Below are 17270 nucleotides of genomic sequence, written 5' to 3' on the forward strand. Positions count from 1 at the left end.
TCATAGACTAACTCAAGTCCTGTGATGATGGGCAACTAGCAAAGCAGCAGGTATGTATACAGTGGGAGCAGTAGCTGCAGACCTGCACACAAGTGGCTCAGGGTACAGGTTTGCTTTTCAGTGGACTGAAGCACCAGTGGAATTCAGCAGCCCCGTGATAACTGAGCATCCCCATTTAGGATCACACTGCTCACCTCCGTAGCATGAAGAAGGGGCTAGAAAAGGTGCCCTAAACATTGTCTACTTTGTCTTAACCCTGGTCAGCATACCACAGATGATGGGGATCCTATTATAGTGGTCAAAAATCACACAAAGACAAAACAGACAAAGGTGACACTAATCACCATCAGTACTTGAAATGTGCACACACTAATAGACTATACAACAGCAGATAGACCATAGAGAATAGCTCTAGTTGGTAGAGTACTGGCCAGATTCAATATTCAGAGAGCAGCCCTGAGTGAAACTTCTCTAGCTGAAGGACAACTCACTGAAAAAGGAATGGCTACACCACCTTCTTGAGTGGCCATAGTAAAGAAGAGTAAAATGGAGCTGGTGTTGGGTTTGCCATCAAAACACAGTTAGTCAGAAAGCTTACAAGTCTCACAAAGGGAGTGAATGACAGACTTGTGCTAATGAGACTCCCACTGTCTGGGCAAAGATGTGCAACTATAAGAAGCACCTATGCAGTCACCATGACCAACCCAGATGTGATTCAGGACAAATTTTATGAAGATCCGGAATCTCTTATCACAGAAATACCAAAGGCAGACACGTTCATCATCTGTGGTGATTTCAATGCTAGACTTGGCACAGATGACCAGACATAGCCAGGTGTCATCAGAAAATATAGTCTTGGGAAATCATATCATAAAAGTAAGGTTGGAAGGGACCTTGTAGATCTTCAAGTCCGCCCCCCCTGTCTGGGCAGGAGGAAAACTGGGTTCAATTGACCCCAGTCAGGTAGGCATCAAGTCGCTTGTTAAAGACCCCCAGGGTAGGAGGCAGCACCACTTCCCTTGGAAGTAGGTTCCAGATCCTAACTGCCCTTACTGTGAAGTAGTTCTTACAGATGTCTAATCTAAACCTACTCTCCAACAACTTGTGGATGTTATTCCTTGTTATCCCGGGGGGCACTAGGGGAAACAAGGTCTCCCCCAAACCCTTCTGGTGACCCCTAGTGAGTTTATAGATGGTCACCAGGTCCCCCCTCAGCCTTCTCTTATGAAGGCTGAACAGGTTCAGGTCCTGTAGCCTCTCATAGATTCATAGATTCATAGATGTTAGGGTCGGAAGGGACCTCAATAGATCATCGAGTCCGACCCCCTGCATAAGCAGGAAAGAGTGCTGGGTCTAGATGACCCCAGCTAGATGCTCATCTAACCTCCTCTTGAAGACCCCCAGGGTAGGGGAGAGCACCACCTCCCTTGGGAGCCCATTCCAGACCTTGGCCACTCGAACTGTGAAGAAGTTCTTCCTAATGTCCAATCTAAATCTGCTCTCTGCTAGCTTGTGGCCATTGTTTCTTGTAACCCCCGGGGGCGCCTGGGTGAATAAATACTCACCAATTCCCTTCTGTGCCCCCGTGATGAACTTATAGGCAGCCACAAGGTCGCCTCTCAACCTTCTCTTGCGGAGGCTGAAAAGGTCCAGTTTCTCTAGTCTCTCCTTGTAGGGCTTGGTCTGCAGGCCCTTAACCATACGAGTGGCCCTTCTCTGGACCCTCTCCAGGTTATCCGCATCCCTCTTGAATTGCGGCGCCCAGAATTGCACGCAGTACTCCAACTGCGGTCTGACCAGCGCCCGATAGAGGAGAAGTATCACCTCCCTGGACCTATACGTCATGCATCTGCTGATGCACGATAAAGTGCCATTGGCTTTTCTGATGGCTTCATCACACTGCCGACTCATGTTCATCTTGGAGTCCACTAGGACTCCAAGATCCCTTTCCACTTCCGTGCTACCCAGCAGGTCATTCCCTAGGCTGTAGGTGTGCTGGACATTCTTCCTCCCTAGGTGCAGCACTTTGCATTTCTCCTTGTGAGAACTGCATTCTGTTGTTTTCTGCCCACTTGTCCAACTTGTTCAGGTCTGCTTGCAGCTGTTCCCTGCCCTCAGGCGTGTCCACATCTCCCCATAGCTTTGTGTCATCTGCAAACTTGGACAAAGTACATTTCACTCCCTCGTCCAAGTCACTGATGAAGACATTAAAGAGTATCGGTCCAAGGACCGAGCCCTGCGGGACCCCACTGCCCACACCCTTCCAGGTCGAGACCGACCCATCCACCACGACTCTCTGGGTGCGACCCTCATTGTCGGGTCTGCCCTGCTGTCCACGGATAATGCGGGTGGCCCTCCTCTGGACCCTCTCAATGTTGTCCACATCCCTCTTGAAGTGGGGTGCCCAGAACTGGACACAGTACTCCAGCTGTGGCCTGACCAGTGTCGCATACAGGGGGAGGATCACCTCCTTGGCCCTACTTGAGATGCACCTGTGGATGCACGATAGGTTAGCCTTGCCAACCGTGACCTTGCATTGTCGGCCCATGTTCAACTTGGAGTCAATGATGACTCCAAGATCCCTTTCTTCCTCCATGCTGTCAAGAAGGGAGTTTCCCATCTTATAAGTGTGCTGCCAGTTACTACTGCCCAAGTGCAGCATCCTGCACTTGTCAGTATTGAAACGCATCCTGTTTTTGTTGGCCCACTCCTGCAACCTATCCAGGTCATTCTGCAGTCTTTCCCTCCCTACTAATGTGCCTACCTCACCCCAAATTTTGGTATCATCCGCAAATTTGAACAGGTTGCTTTTCACCCCGTCGTCCAAATCGCTGATAAAGAAATTGAACAGTACGGGCCCAAGGACTGAACCCTCTGGGACTCCGCTGCCCACTTCCCCCCAGGTCAAATATGACCCATCCACCACCACCCTCTGAGTATGACCCTTCAGTCAATTTGCAATCCATCTGACAGTGTAGGCATCGATGACACAGTCACCTAGTTTTTTAATGAGGATGGGGTGGTCGACAGTATCAAAAGCCTTGCTGAAGTCCAGAAAGACTACATCCACCGCAACACCTGCATCCAGTGCTTTTGTGACCTGATCGTAAAAGGCAATCAGGTTGGTCTGACACGACTTGCCCCTAATGAAACTGTGCTGGTTGCCCTTGAGCATCATCCCCGATGCTGGCCCATCACAGATGTGCTCCTTGATGATCTTCTCAAAGAGTTTCCCCAGGATTGAGGTAAGACTGACGGGCCTATAGTTGCCCGGGTCCTCCCTCCTCCCTTTTTTAAAGATGGGGACCACATTGGCTATCTTCCAATCATCTGGCACCTGGCCTGAGCACCACGAGCGCTCATAAAGCTGTGCCAAGGGCCCAGCAATAACCCCTGCTAGCTCCCTCAACACCCTGGGGTGGAGAGCATCTGGACCTGCTGATTCGAACACATCCAGCCCCTTCAGAAGCACTCTAACCCAGTCCTCCTCAACCTTAGGTCTTGAGGCATTCCCCTCGAGTCCGACTTGAATCACGGTGGGGGAGTCCCGATCCCTGCACAAGAAAACGGAGGTGAAGAATTTGTTAAAGAGTTCTGCCTTCTCCTCTGGCGCAACCACCAGATTGCCCAGTATATCTTGCAGGGGCCCCACATTTCCCAGTGCTTTCTTCATCCTCCCTATATATTTGAAAAAGGACTTTTTATTATCTTTGATCTTGGACACTAATCCTAGCTCTATGTCCACCAGCCCCGCTACAGGTCTGAACAGTGGAGGTATACTCTTCTTTGGAGATAGCCCCGCCCTTCCACTGGGTGTATGACACCTTTTTGGCAACCAGGCATTCCCAGACGTCCTTGGTGAGCCAGGGAAGCTTTTGGGCATTCTTGCCCCCCTTGCTTCTTGTTGGGATCATCACCCCTTGGGCCCTGAGTATCATCTCCTTAAGGAATGACCACTCATCTTGGGCACTGAGTTCCCCTGCCCTCGAGAACCCCAGTGCCTCTCCCACCAATCTCCTCAACTCATTGAAGTTGGCCCTCTTGAAGTCTAGGGCTCCTCCTGCTGAGGAAACTCACCAAACATGACCTCTCCATCACCAACACAGTCTTCCCACTGCCAAACTGCAACAAGATGTCTTGGACGAACCTGAACTCCAAACACTGACAACTCACTGATTATGTCATCATCGGGAGAAGAGACAGACAGGATGTCAGAGTGACAAAGGCCACGAGAAGTGCAGAATGCTTGACTGACCACAGGCTCATAGTCTCCAAGCTGAATATCTGGATACATCCTATTAGATGACCACAAGGCAAAAAAGCATCCAAAAAACTCAATGTCTCCAAATTGAAACAGAAGAATGTGAAACAGGCATTTGTTGAAAAACTGTGTCAACCACTAGTAACAACTGATGGAAACTTCAATAACAATGAAGATAATTGGGCATCCTTCAGAGACTATATGTACTCAGCTGCATCCAATACCCTCAGTCCAACCACACATTCACATCAATATTGATTTGATGAAAATGATACTGACATAGGCAGACTACTGAATGAGAAACATCAGCTCTATAAGGCCTGTTTAGAAGACATCACTTCAACATATAAGAAGGCAGTCTTCAGCAACATCAAGAGGACTGTCCAACACAAACTCAGAGAGATGCAAAACACATGACTGAACAACAAGGCAGATGAGATTCAGTTCTATGCAGACAGGAATGATATGAAGAGCTTCTATGATGCTCTGAGGAAAATGTTGGGCCACAGTCATCAGGAACATCTCCAATACTGAGTGCTGATGGTACCACACTGTTCACTGGCAAAGGAAAGATACTGCAAAGATCAGCAGAACACTTCAACAACATCCTCAATCAATGATTATCTATTAGTGAGGAGGTAATTGACTGACTGCCCCAGGTAGACTTTAATATTTCTCTTGCTGATCCTCCAATGCTGACTAAGATTGTGAAAGCAATTAACTTGCTGTCAAATGGCACCTGGAGCAGATGCTACACTAGCAGAGGTCTACAAGGTCAGAGCCTCATGCATTGCTCTGAAACTGAACTCTTCCAATCAATGTGGATTCAAGGGACTATACCCCAGAAGTACAAGGGTGCATCCATCGTCCATTTGTATAAGTGAAAAGGCAATAGATAATCTTGCCACAAACATCAGGACATCTCCTTGCTGTCAATAGCCAACAAAATCCTCACCAGAATCTTGCCGAATCACCTTGTAAAACACATTGAACAAAGGCTCTTGCCTGAGAGTCACTGTGGTTTCAGGAAAGGATGTGGGACCACAGAAATGGTGTTTGTAGATCATCAACTACAGGAGAAATGCCAGGAACAGAATTTCATGACTTTCATTTACCTGACAAAGGCATTTGATACAGTCAGTTGGGAGGGTCTTTGGAAGATCGTGGCAAAATTCAGTTTTCCAGACAGTCATAGAAAATTAGGGTTGGAAGGGACTTCAGGAGATCAGCTAGTCCAACAGCAGAACCGTCCCCAACTTCATCATCCTAGCCAAAGCTTTGTCTAGCCCAGTCTTAAAAACCTCCAATAATGGAACTTCCACCACCGCCCTGGGTAACCTGTTTCAGTGTTTTACTACCCTCCTAATGAGAAAATTCTTCCTAATATCTAAAATAAACTTCCCTTGCTTCAGCTTGAGACCTTTGCTCTTTGTTCTGTCATCTGCCACTGCTAAGAACAGTTTATCTCCTTCCTCTTCTGAACCCCCCTTCAGGTAGCTTGTGGCAGGGCACCTTTGGTGCCTGCCATTTTAAGGGCTTGAGCAGGCAGCAGAGTATCCTGCAGGTGACTGCAGAGCCAATGCGGGAGTCACATGTCAACCAGGAGGCCACCTGATTAGAGGAGGGCTTGGCTGCTTGAGTATAAGATCAGGGTCAGGAGTTGCTACTGGGGAACCAAAGGGTGAACATTTCCCAGCTTGAATACTGCTGCTCCCAGAAAACCTGAAGATGAAGGGTAGGAACTATGGGGATGGAGCAGATTCCTGGTCCTGGGGCATGACCTTAAACTACAGCCTACTGGGGTTGGATGGGGTGATGTGGCTACTTGTGGCAGGGCAGGCTCCAGGAAATGCCACACCTATGCCTCCCCAGTGAAAGGCAAGGATGAGGTGCCATAAAGCCTCAGCCTCTGCTGCCTTGTGGGTACCCCATGGAGGGAAAAGTGTGGGCGAACACACTGAGCAGGCAGCGGCAGTGAGGGACCCGGCTCCATGCTGCTTCTGCTGCAGCTGCCTGATGTTGGGGGCAGGGAGCTAAAGACTTGGGTCCCTGGTCCCATATCCCTGGCAGCTGGGGGCCCCCTCTGGCAGGGCTGGGGGGCAGGGGCTGTGGGTAGGGGCAAGAGGCATGAGTAGGGTGGGGGGGGCCTGTTGTGGGGGCAGTGAGGGGCACCAGCAGGGCTGGGGGTGGGGGGCTGCAGGGGTCTTTCAATTTTAATAACAGATTTGGGGAGTTTTATCAGAGAATTTGCAATTTTTTTATCAGAGAATTTATGATTTTTTTTTATCAGAGAAAACCAGGATCCCTGGTTATTACATTGTTGAGGATAAGGTAACTCCATACATCCTGGATAAATGACATAATTCTTTGTGATGCAAACTAAATAGAATAGACTGACTTCATATGTAAGCCTATATGTGAATCAATATGGGTGCATCTACACTTGGGTACATCTACACTTACTGAAGTTGTCTAATTAGCTCTGCAGTAAAGTGTCACCAGTCTATACAAGTGGTGCTATTAGGCCAGAGTAAACTAATTAACTCTGCCGTAAAACACTACTGCCCAACACAAGTAATTCTACAGTGGAGTTATTTACTCTGTCACAATGCACATGTAGACGGTGACTGAGGCTGGCTGGAGCACAAGGGTGCTATAGTATGGGGCTACCTGCTGGCTAGCCCCATGCTATAAAACCTTCTTGCCCTAGCTACCCCCTCTACAGCACAATGAGCCAGAAAAAAGCAGCCCTGGACTGACAGAGTGACCCCCTGGCCTGGACTTCCTGGTAGCCAGTGCTGGGCTGCCCTCACTCAACATGCTACAGTCTCTGATGCACATGTAAACACTGCACCTGGGAGCAATAAATTCCAGTACGAACTGCATCGGAGTTTATTGTGTCACATTAATATTCATGTGTAGATGCACCTATGTGTACTAGGAGGGATATTTGGGACCTTTAAAAAATTGATTCTGAGCTTCTGTGTTCAGCAGTGAAAGATGGCAGCCCTGCCAACAATATACCCATAAAATGTTTCCAGTAGATCTGTAAAGTACTGATCACTGGCTTTGGAAGGTTCTAAGCATAAATTAGTTTATATATATATATATCTTTATTTATTTATTTATTTATTTATTTTAATTAATTCAAAATCAGCTGCAATTGAAAGAAAACTACCATTTGGGTGGCTGTGTTATTCAGATTATAGAACATGTTTTTTCTTTCATCATTTATTACCTAAAGAGACAACTGAAAAAGATGATGACATTCAATACCTAGTAACACACAAATCTGAAATGGGATGGCTGGGGTTTATTAAGAAAAAAGGCTGAGGAACAGCTACTTAGAGCAGGAGATTCTGTTTGCGGTCCTAGATAGAGAGCCACACTCAGCACTAGATTTCCAAATATGATTCCTACAGCCTTTGGGCTCTACATCCCTGTGCAGTACAGGGAGCTATATAAATAATCATTTCTGCTATGCTTCTATCAATTTTTTAAATTCATAATGAATTAAAAATATTTTTCATATTCGTATAAAATATTGAAATAAAACATTTTAACCTTTTTCATTTTTTCAGTTTTTGTTCCCAGCTGCAACAGTTTTTAACAAATAACAAGAATTAGTACAGAGATAACTCAAATATAAATTTTCTGATGAACAGGATTTTGCCTAAAAATTTTTCCCAGCTCTACTTTTAGTTCCCAAGAAGAAAAGAGAGGTTTACATAACTGAACACTGATGCCTTAATATGGCACCTCAAGAATGTGAGGGGTGCAATTCTGAAAGTCAGTTAAATCCATGGTAGTAGCTTTTTAGAGAAAACATGAGGGTTGTATGTAATGGGAAAAATAAAAATTACATGAAGGTGCAGTCTAGAAATCCTTTTACCAAAATCTTTGGATTTCATGACCTACCCGGCATCTGTTTTCTGTGCCTGGAAGAGCTAAGAATGGTCGCATAGGAATAGGGAAATTTGATTGTAGTTGGGCAAGTTTCAGAGATCAGTTGTGAAGGGTTAAAAGAAAGCTGGTGAAAGCAAAAAAGTAAAATAAAATAAATCTAAGGAAGGAAACTAACAAGCAAGGATATCCACACTGCCCACCAACACTGAAGAATAAAAGAGGTTCTTAACAGACCATTAAAGTGCTTCCCTGGTGGACCATCCCTCATTCACTGGTCTGCATTTCACCTTTATCTCAATTTCCCTGAGTTTTTGTTTTAAAAATGTTAATCACCCGATTGTACTTCACGCAGTTACTTTCATCATGTGTTCACTGTATGTTGCACCCTGGGGAGTAGATTTAACTTAGCAGTTTAATTTCTCTATTTTTGTTGTCACAATTCTATCAGTATTAATTTGTGTATTTCAATTTTACTTCATAAAAAAATTACAAAAATTAGGAATAGTCCTAAGCTAAGCAACAAAGAAATATATTCTGCTGTTTCTATATATAGGTACCTTTATTATGAGTTCCTCTCAATTTTTTAAAGGAAAAAAAAAAAAAACAAAAACAAGGACAATCAATCTTTACTTTTTCCCCAACCTATAGGAGAAATACAAGGTTAGTTCATAATTTTAGTGTGTGTCATCGTGGGAGGAAAACCTAAGCAGAAGACATCTATTTTACACTCTTATTATTTCAGATAGCTAGTTCCATAGTGTAGGTTCAGTTTTCATAACGGTAAGTCTACAGTGTCTATAATATTCCCTCTACTAAGTCTAAAAGGTAGGTGAAATGTAGATGCTGTGGGAAATTACTGGCACAGGAGAGATGCAATCTATAAAATATCTAGGACTGATCATGAATTGCTACTTTTAGGATTGTACAGATGGAGCATTTACCTAAAACTTCCTTTTCTGATCCAAAACACACTGTTGTCATACATTCTAACGTCACTTCGTAATTCTAAGATACCATTCTCTAGCACGCTGTAAGCTTTCATGCACTTTTATGGTTACAGAAACATAACTGAGAGCAGAATTATTTTCCATATATTATAATGATACAAATATTTAGTTAGTTAATGGCTGCATACTCAAGAGTCCACTTTGCCTCTTTAATAATATTATCTCTAGAGTATCATGATATAGGAGGAGACAACATCAGATAATAAAAGAAGTGATGATAAATCTGTTCCCTTTTGATTCTTTTGGGCAGTTCAGCAATGATGACCTATTTTGGAAGGGTAGGGTGAAGATAGGTTTGTGCAGAATTTAGCTTCATAAAATAAAGGTAAAAACAGGACTAATATCTCAAGGCACAGCTGGCCTTGAATTTTCACTTTATAATTCAAGTCCAGGTTTAGAGTTTAAAGGCCACATGTCGATTTTTACCAAAAGCCAGGATTCCCTGCTTTTCTTTATAGCTACTAGTTATTATAATCAGTCAAGTTAATTCTGAATGCATGCACATGACAGAATAAACAAGCTGACACTACACTTTAGTTTAGAAATTTAACTGTCACCATATTTACTCACATAAGGTTTCAGGGTTTAAAAGCTTTGCTCCTCAAGGATTATAAAAATGAAATTGAAATTAATCACAGTTTATAAAATAAAACTTCATAGATTATTTCCCTTTGCCATCTGTCAAACATTTTTTCTTTAGCTAACCTGCCAGAGATTAATTCCCTTAGGAGCAGCATATTTTGAGATTGTGATTATTGTTTAAGAAAAGCAATACATTGTAAGTATATGCAACACACACTTTACAGTCTAGTGTCACAGAAGTGATATATAAGGTATCTATTGTATAAGAAATGAAGAGTGAAATCCACTTCTCTAGGAAATGGGATTTTAATCACTTTACTTAATAGCAAGTGTAGTACAAAGACCTTTTGAAAAAAAGGGGCTTGAGCTTTAATATATTAAGACATTTGATAGTTTGGGCCTCCAGGCACTGTGATACAAGGTTATATTCCTTTATCTGCATTTCAGGGCCCCCAACATTTGTAGGCATATTATCTAAATGGCATGGAAAACTTAACACTTTTTTGTTTTTAGTGCAAAACAACTGGCCAGCCAATTTTCACAGGCTTAATGTAAGTGGACTATTAAAAACTGAGCTACATGGACTAGATCTCCATATAAAGCAAACTGAATATTTATCATATCTTAAACACAAATAATTTTGAGAAAACCCAATATTATGATGCTTTAAATTTATAACACAATCTAAAAATAATTAAAATATGCCCACATCAGAATTGTGTATCTTTTCAAATGGGACCCTATATAGTTCAGAGACAGTGGATGTAATGATGCTGGAGCTATTAAAAGGAAGGAGCTCTGATAGAGCAGTTCTAGAATTCACTTCCTGTTCTGTTTATCCAGGATTTAGGGAATAAAGAAAGAATATGATAAATACTGGTAGTAATGGGAAAGATGGTCATGACTGTACCTGATTTCATCAGCGATTCACTATTTTTGTCTGGGGTGAAGAAAACCTGCTTGTGTTGTTTAATTTCTATGACTGGTAGTTGTAACTGACAGCAGAGATGACTAGAATTTGAGAAAGGCACTCATTAGTGATATCATTTATTAAAATAAATAGGCATTGGAAATAGTCAATGTACAATGTTATTCATACCACTTGTTAATGCTCAGACAGAATGGAATGAACAAAGAGAGCCACTAAAGCACCACCTTTCATACCATCCCAGAGATTGTATTTATTCACTGAAAAATAAAGAACAGACTAGTCTCCTGCCTTTCTATTTTGGCTAACAGGAGAGATGGTTAATCATATACATCTGAACTTAGCAAGAGAGTAAAAGGATACAGTATTCAGGCTGTACTTTCTTCCTCTCAGTTGCAGGTCATCTGACTCCTTATTTACCTGTTGTGCTCACAGCAGAAGGTTTTCAACAGATGGAAGAGATGACTCAAAATTACCAAATCAAAAAGTCCAGACTGAAATTCCTACTGCTGATACAATTTGGGGGTTTTCATTTTTGCCAATTTTCACACAGGCTTAACTGAGAGAAATGAATCATGGAATCATAAAAAATTAGGGTTGGAAGGGACCTCAGAAGGTCATCTAGTTCAACTCCTTGTTCAGAGCAGGACCATCCCCAACAAGATCATTCTAGCCAGGGCAAGATTGAAGTTCTATCGCTCTTGAATATAAGAAGGTTATTTGGGAGAGCTGAATATTTTTCTTATTTAGCTGCCTTTAACAAAGATCACTATCATTTTAGTAAGAATAGCCACCCAGACTTTGTCTTAGATACATTGTCTAATAATATGCCTCTCTCCTGATTGTATCTCCATATGAGCCATAATCAGTTATGAATACTAAGGTGCTTTCAGGTCTGTTTCTAGCCTACGTACAGTAAAAAACCTGAAGTGACTGAACATGAGAAAAAAAAATCACAAATTTTTAATCCAGTTAAGCAGATTCCCCACAAGCTTGATCTGAGTAAGAAAGATGCTTCTAAGCTATCATTTTGTATTGGAAATGCAGAGCTGTGGTAGGTTATTGCTTCTACCAGGAATTTGAAGATCCTTTAGAATGATCATGTTAAATGCAAGAGTCTAAAAGGAAGCATGCTAAAGTAATTAAGTTGCCTGACATGTGATACACATTCCCTTGTGCCACTTATGGAAAAATACAGTCATGATTCTTTGTTGAATGAAAGATTAGAAAATAGATAGCAATCAAAAATATATAACTATGTGCCCACATGTAATAGATCAGATTGGCACAGTATCAATATTTAAGATGAACAATGCAACATCATTAAATTTAAGAAGTTCTGCTAATAACTAATTTCCAAAGAGTACAGCTTCATTCAATGTAATATTCATAGGCTAAATAAACTTCAGACACAGAAACTGCCTTCCTACTCATATGTTCTTAAGGCACCTGGTCCTACTGTTGCCCTGTGGGGTAAGGCCAACTCTCAGGATCTCAATATTGCACTGTTAGACAGGAGGGTGTGATGTACAATTGCACATGCACACACTCAAAAATCAGTTAGGTGCATACAAATGCATTAGGTGCATGCACACACTCTAAGTGCATGCACTTGGTCTAATAAAAGATATCAAATTCACCCAAGGAACCTTGTCTGCCTATGCACTCCCACTAGGCTTGCACGTACACACTACCAATTCAGGCACATACACATCCAAAATTACCAGCCTAGGCAAATGCATACCTATCACCAATTTAAGCACCTACACACACTATAGAGACCAAAAGAAATTAAACCAGAATCAATTACCAATATCTGCACACCCGATGCACATACACATGATATATGGATTCTGGTCTAATCTGTATATCATGCACAGTGACATACATGTATATCAGTTCACATACATACCACTCACCTACACATACACACAGGTGAGTTCCTAACTTGGTTGTCGTGATGTGTATGTAGGTGCTTGGTGTACTTGGGATACCTGGGGGAAGGTTAAGGTAAGGCAGAGAGAGTGAAAGTGTAGGGGGTGAAAGTCACCAGGACCAGGATTAGAACCAGTAGACTAGAAAGAGAGCTGGGCTGAGGAGCTGAGGTTACTGCTGGTGGAGACTGAGATGAAAGTTGCCGGTACCAGGATTAGAACCAGCAGACTGGAGGGAAGTTGGGGTAACTTAAGGTTAACTGGTGTTAATCGAAAGCAGAAAGCCGGCAGGCTACAGGGGAGCCGAGAGGTGCGTGGGGAGAGGAAAACTGGGAGTGGAGCTGCAGGAGGGGGGAGGCTGGAGAACAGAGAGAGAGTGAAAGAAGAGGCAGAGAGAGATAGGGACTGGGGAGAGGTGGCAGGAGGCAAAAAGTGGTAGGAACAGAGCTGAGAGCCTGCAGAAAATAACAGGGCTGAGAAGACCAGAATTTAAGATAGGGAAGAGACCGGGGCTCAGTAAAACATGACCCAACTTGGGGCTGCAAATGATAGTGGTTTTATTGAACAGGGGAGATGCTGACATGATATTTTATTGATTCCTTTGCGCACACACAGACACACATACAGACAATGGCAGCAGGGGTTAAGGAGGCTTGGTGCCGGGGCTGAAGTCCGGGAGGTGAGAGAGAGAGTCCAAATTGGAGGAGGAAATATGCAGGTGATATCTACCTATCCCAGGCTGAAAGTGGGTCCTTGATGGTCAGTCGAGGTCTCCTTCAGCTCAGTGTTGTCCAGAGCGGGGTTGCTGGCAGGGCCTCTGGGGTGGATAGGCGGTGTGATGTGGAGCTGGTCTGGTCCAGATGGAAATGGTGTTCCCAAGCAGTCAGTCTTCACTACCCCTTTTTATGGGGCAGACTACCTCTGATCTCCTATGGGGAGGGCCTGTCCAGACAATGTCAGTCCTGTTCCAGAGGGTTCAAGGTGTTCTTACTGAGCATGTGCAGCCTTGATGGAGGTTTGACATTACAAGATGGAAACTTGACATGACTTATGCTAACTTACATATATAGGCCTATATAAAAGCAGTAAAAAAAAAAATTAATACAAACATCATAATTATCACTTTTAAAACAGTGGATATCTATATCAAAATAGCAGGGCACTTATTTGCAGAGGGGAGAGAAATAAAACTTACGACATAAAATGTTAAAGCTTATCCTACATCTTAGCTTATTTATACTTATCTATAGGGAATAAGAGGGAGAGACAAAGTCTGAAATGGTTGGGGAAGGGGAGGGAATGCATTTAAAAAAGAAAAAAAGAAAAACTGGGGGTTTTGCTACACTACCATTCCACTCATCCTGGTGCTCATGGTGAAAGCTAATTATCAATTTAAAATATGCTAAACACTATCAATTTCCATTGGTTGCAACCATGACTGAATGCTCTTACCACTCAAGTTTTCTCCAGACCAACCACAAGGAAGACATATTAATGTCCCCCAATTAAAAATGTTAAGTCAAAATCCATTAACAAAAAAAAAAATTAAAAAAATGAAAACTATTTAAACATTTGCTTACATGTAATACCCCTATCCATATTTCCTATTACGTACTGAACTATATATTGATAGATACTACTTTCTGCACCAAACTCCATTGTCTTGGGCCTTCACAAGAGCAACTTGCAGAATAGGATTTGTGCTTGCCCGGTGCCAGCTTGTCCCATGTGGACACACTATCCTGCCCCATTGTGACAATGGGAGAACCAGCAGCTGGGGGAGGTGTAAAGGTAAGGATTCCACACTTTTTCCTCCTCTCCTCTTCAATTCTAGGTTCACTGCCTTCCCTGGAGCTCTCCCTTCCTCCCACTTCCTTAGACTTACCCTCTGTCCCCACAGCTAACCTCTTACCCCCTAGTTCCTTATGGCTCACCCCTGACCCCTGGTCCCTCACAGCTCATTCCCAGCCCTTGCATCTCACCCTCTACCTCCCCCCCGCCCCACCCCAGGGCCCCCAGGGCTCAATCCCAATCCTCTCAGCTCATCCTCCACCCCTTAGTCCCTTGAGGCTCGCTCACCCCACCAGTCCCCCACAGTTCACCCCACAAACCATGGACCTCCAGGCTCATCACCCTGCTTTTCCCTACATACCTTGGCTCCCACATACCTGTACTGCCCCACAGGAGCAGGCACAGATGGGTAACCCAGCTATCTGTCTGTTGCTGCTGTCCAGGATGTGCTCAGCAGAGAGAGTGGCGGTGGCTACAAGTGGGCAAGCAGCTTCTGCTTGTCTGCTTCTCCGGAACAATAGTTTCAGGAGTGGGGAGCTGTTGGGGAGATGTGGGGGAGGGCTAGTGAGCAAGGACCTGATCCAGGTTGGCAGTGACTGGAGGGCGTGATCCAGCCTGGCAGGAGGTAATGTGAGCCCAATATGAGCTGCCAGTGACTGAAAGGGCCCCAATCTAAGTGGGTAGGGGCTGGTGAGCTTGATTGGGGGAGGCATAGACCCTATCCAGAATGGCAGGGCTGGCAGAGATCTGATCAGAACTGGCAGGCACCTGATCTGGGCTGATGGGAGCCAGTAGGCCCAATCTGGAATTGCAGGGTGCAGTGGGCACCTCCTCTGGACAGGAAGAGGCTGGTGGCTATAAGCAGGGCCACAGGACCTGTTCCTGGAACCTATACTTCCCTAGACAGTAGGTAAACTGGTTAGGCATGGAGCTTGCTTGGCAGGTCTTAGCAACACCTTTGCTTGCCAGCCTTCTAGGGTCAAGTCAGAGCAGTTTTCATATTAGAAGGGGTATTAACCCTTAATGTGCAACATTCCTTAGAGTTAGCCATAAACTTCAGTGACAATCCCTCAGTGTGACAATGACAGTCTTCCAGTAGATGACTTCATCGGTGAGTCCAGAGATGACTGAAGAGGCCAAACCCAGATCTGCTTGTTCGACTGAAGATGAGGCATACGGTTCTAGGAGAAAGGAATGGATCCTGGTGATGTCAGGTCAAAGCTCTTTCCCTTTGTCTGTCTCTCTTATTCACCTCCATAGCAAGGCAAGTTTGCTCAAAATGGTCTATCCCTTGTTGTACTTCATGGAGCCATTAGGGATGATGCGGTACTTGAGTCTCCCAGGTGCTGATGTTAATATCACATCTCTTCAGACTGTCCTTCAAAGTGTCCTTGAATTTCTTCTTTTGTTCACCTCCAGAGTGGTGACCATTGGTGAGTTGGGAGTATAGGACCTGATTTGGAAGCTGGCTGTCAAGTATCCTTGTGACATGTCCTGTCCAACAAAGTTGGTACATGGCTTCAAAGCTGGTGGAGTTTGCTTGAGCCTGAATACTGGCACTCATTCTTCTGCCCTTCTAATTGATATGGAAGACTTTCAGAGACATCACTGATGGTAATATTTCAAGGATTTCAGGTGTTTCTGATGAGTTGTCCAGGTTTCAAACTCAGTAAGGATGACAACAGCCTGGTAAACAAGAAGTTTAGTTTGGGTCCTGATATCATGATTGAAGAGACAATTTTGGAGACATCCAAAAGCAGCATTGCTAGATTTTCTTCCGTGTTGAATATCATCATCTATGTTTATTTTTTAGGAAAGGTAACTACCTGGATAGGGGAAATGCTCAAAATTCTCTACGGATTGTCCTCCAATTGTAATATGTGAGGGAGTAGCTGGTGATTCGGGGTAGGTTGATAAAGTATCTTGGTTTTCATGAAGTTGACAGTGAGTCCAAGCATTTCATATGCTTCACAGAAGTGAAGAATAACCTTCAGCTATTAAATTGAGTGGGCCCGCACAACACAATCATCAGTGTACTGATGGTCAGTAATAGAAGTGTTGATTATCTTGGATTTGGACCGTAAACATAGGCTGAGGGAGGGAGGCATGGGGGTAGCACACCAGAATCCCTTTCAGTGGGAGTCATTGTAGTGAAGAGGTAAGTCCTATGCTGCCCCTTCCCAGTGTCAGACCAAGCAATATAAACCAAGCAAAACCCTACTCCCTCTATGCTTTGCAGATACACTCCCTGGTGTTCCACTTAACCATAGATTTGGACCAGAACCCATTACCCTGCCTCCGTCCCTTCTTCTCCTTGAATTAACACATGCTAATTGTAACATATAAGTACACCCTTAGTCAATCTACATATATAGTTATACCACTCTTACTCATACTGAGTAATTCTTTATTCCATGAGTAGTCCTACTAACTTAGCCTGGAAGATTTCTGAACAGTATCAACATTTTCAAAGAACCTTAAGTAACTATCAAGATTTTATTTCTAGAAACCTGCAGCATTTTTTGTGCAGTTTGACTTTTAGTGCAAATATTTTAATCACCTTTTGGTCATGTAGAAATTATATCTTGTCAATTATATTCACAGTGATTTGTGGAAGAGTAAAAGGGGTCAGTTATCTCCCAAGTCAGGGGTAGAACAAGCAAACTAAGTACTGGGGACAGAAGCTGGGAGCACCATACCTCCTTGTCTCTTTCCTGCAAATATACTATACAGTGTGGCGTTGTGCTGCCTGACTTCTGTGGCTGGATAGCAACAGGACAGGGTCCCTCCTACCACTACAAAGGCTTTAAGAAGGAAGTGTGGGGGGAGCGTTACCAGAATCCCCATCACTGGGAACCTTT

At 43.7% G+C, this 17270-nt stretch overlaps 1 protein-coding gene across 4 annotated transcripts in view; it reads right to left on the reverse strand.

The window, feature by feature from the left end:
• LOC102570037 (protocadherin-11 X-linked) overlaps nucleotides 1-17270 on the reverse strand; it is a 1294105-nt gene that overhangs the window by 992680 nt on the left and 284155 nt on the right. Inside the window, exon 5 of one of the 4 annotated variants that reach the window (XM_059732732.1) lies at nucleotides 10787-13690. The exons of the other annotated variants lie outside the window; for them this stretch is intronic. Coding sequence (XP_059588715.1) covers nucleotides 13667-13690 — 24 coding nt within the window. The 3' untranslated portion in view covers nucleotides 10787-13666. Of the gene's footprint in view, nucleotides 1-10786; nucleotides 13691-17270 lie in introns of those variants that run through there. 4 annotated transcript variants of the gene reach the window in all.

The sequence above is a fragment of the Alligator mississippiensis genome, chromosome 8 (assembly GCF_030867095.1).
Source record: "Alligator mississippiensis isolate rAllMis1 chromosome 8, rAllMis1, whole genome shotgun sequence".
NCBI classification, from domain to species: domain Eukaryota; kingdom Metazoa; phylum Chordata; order Crocodylia; family Alligatoridae; genus Alligator; species Alligator mississippiensis.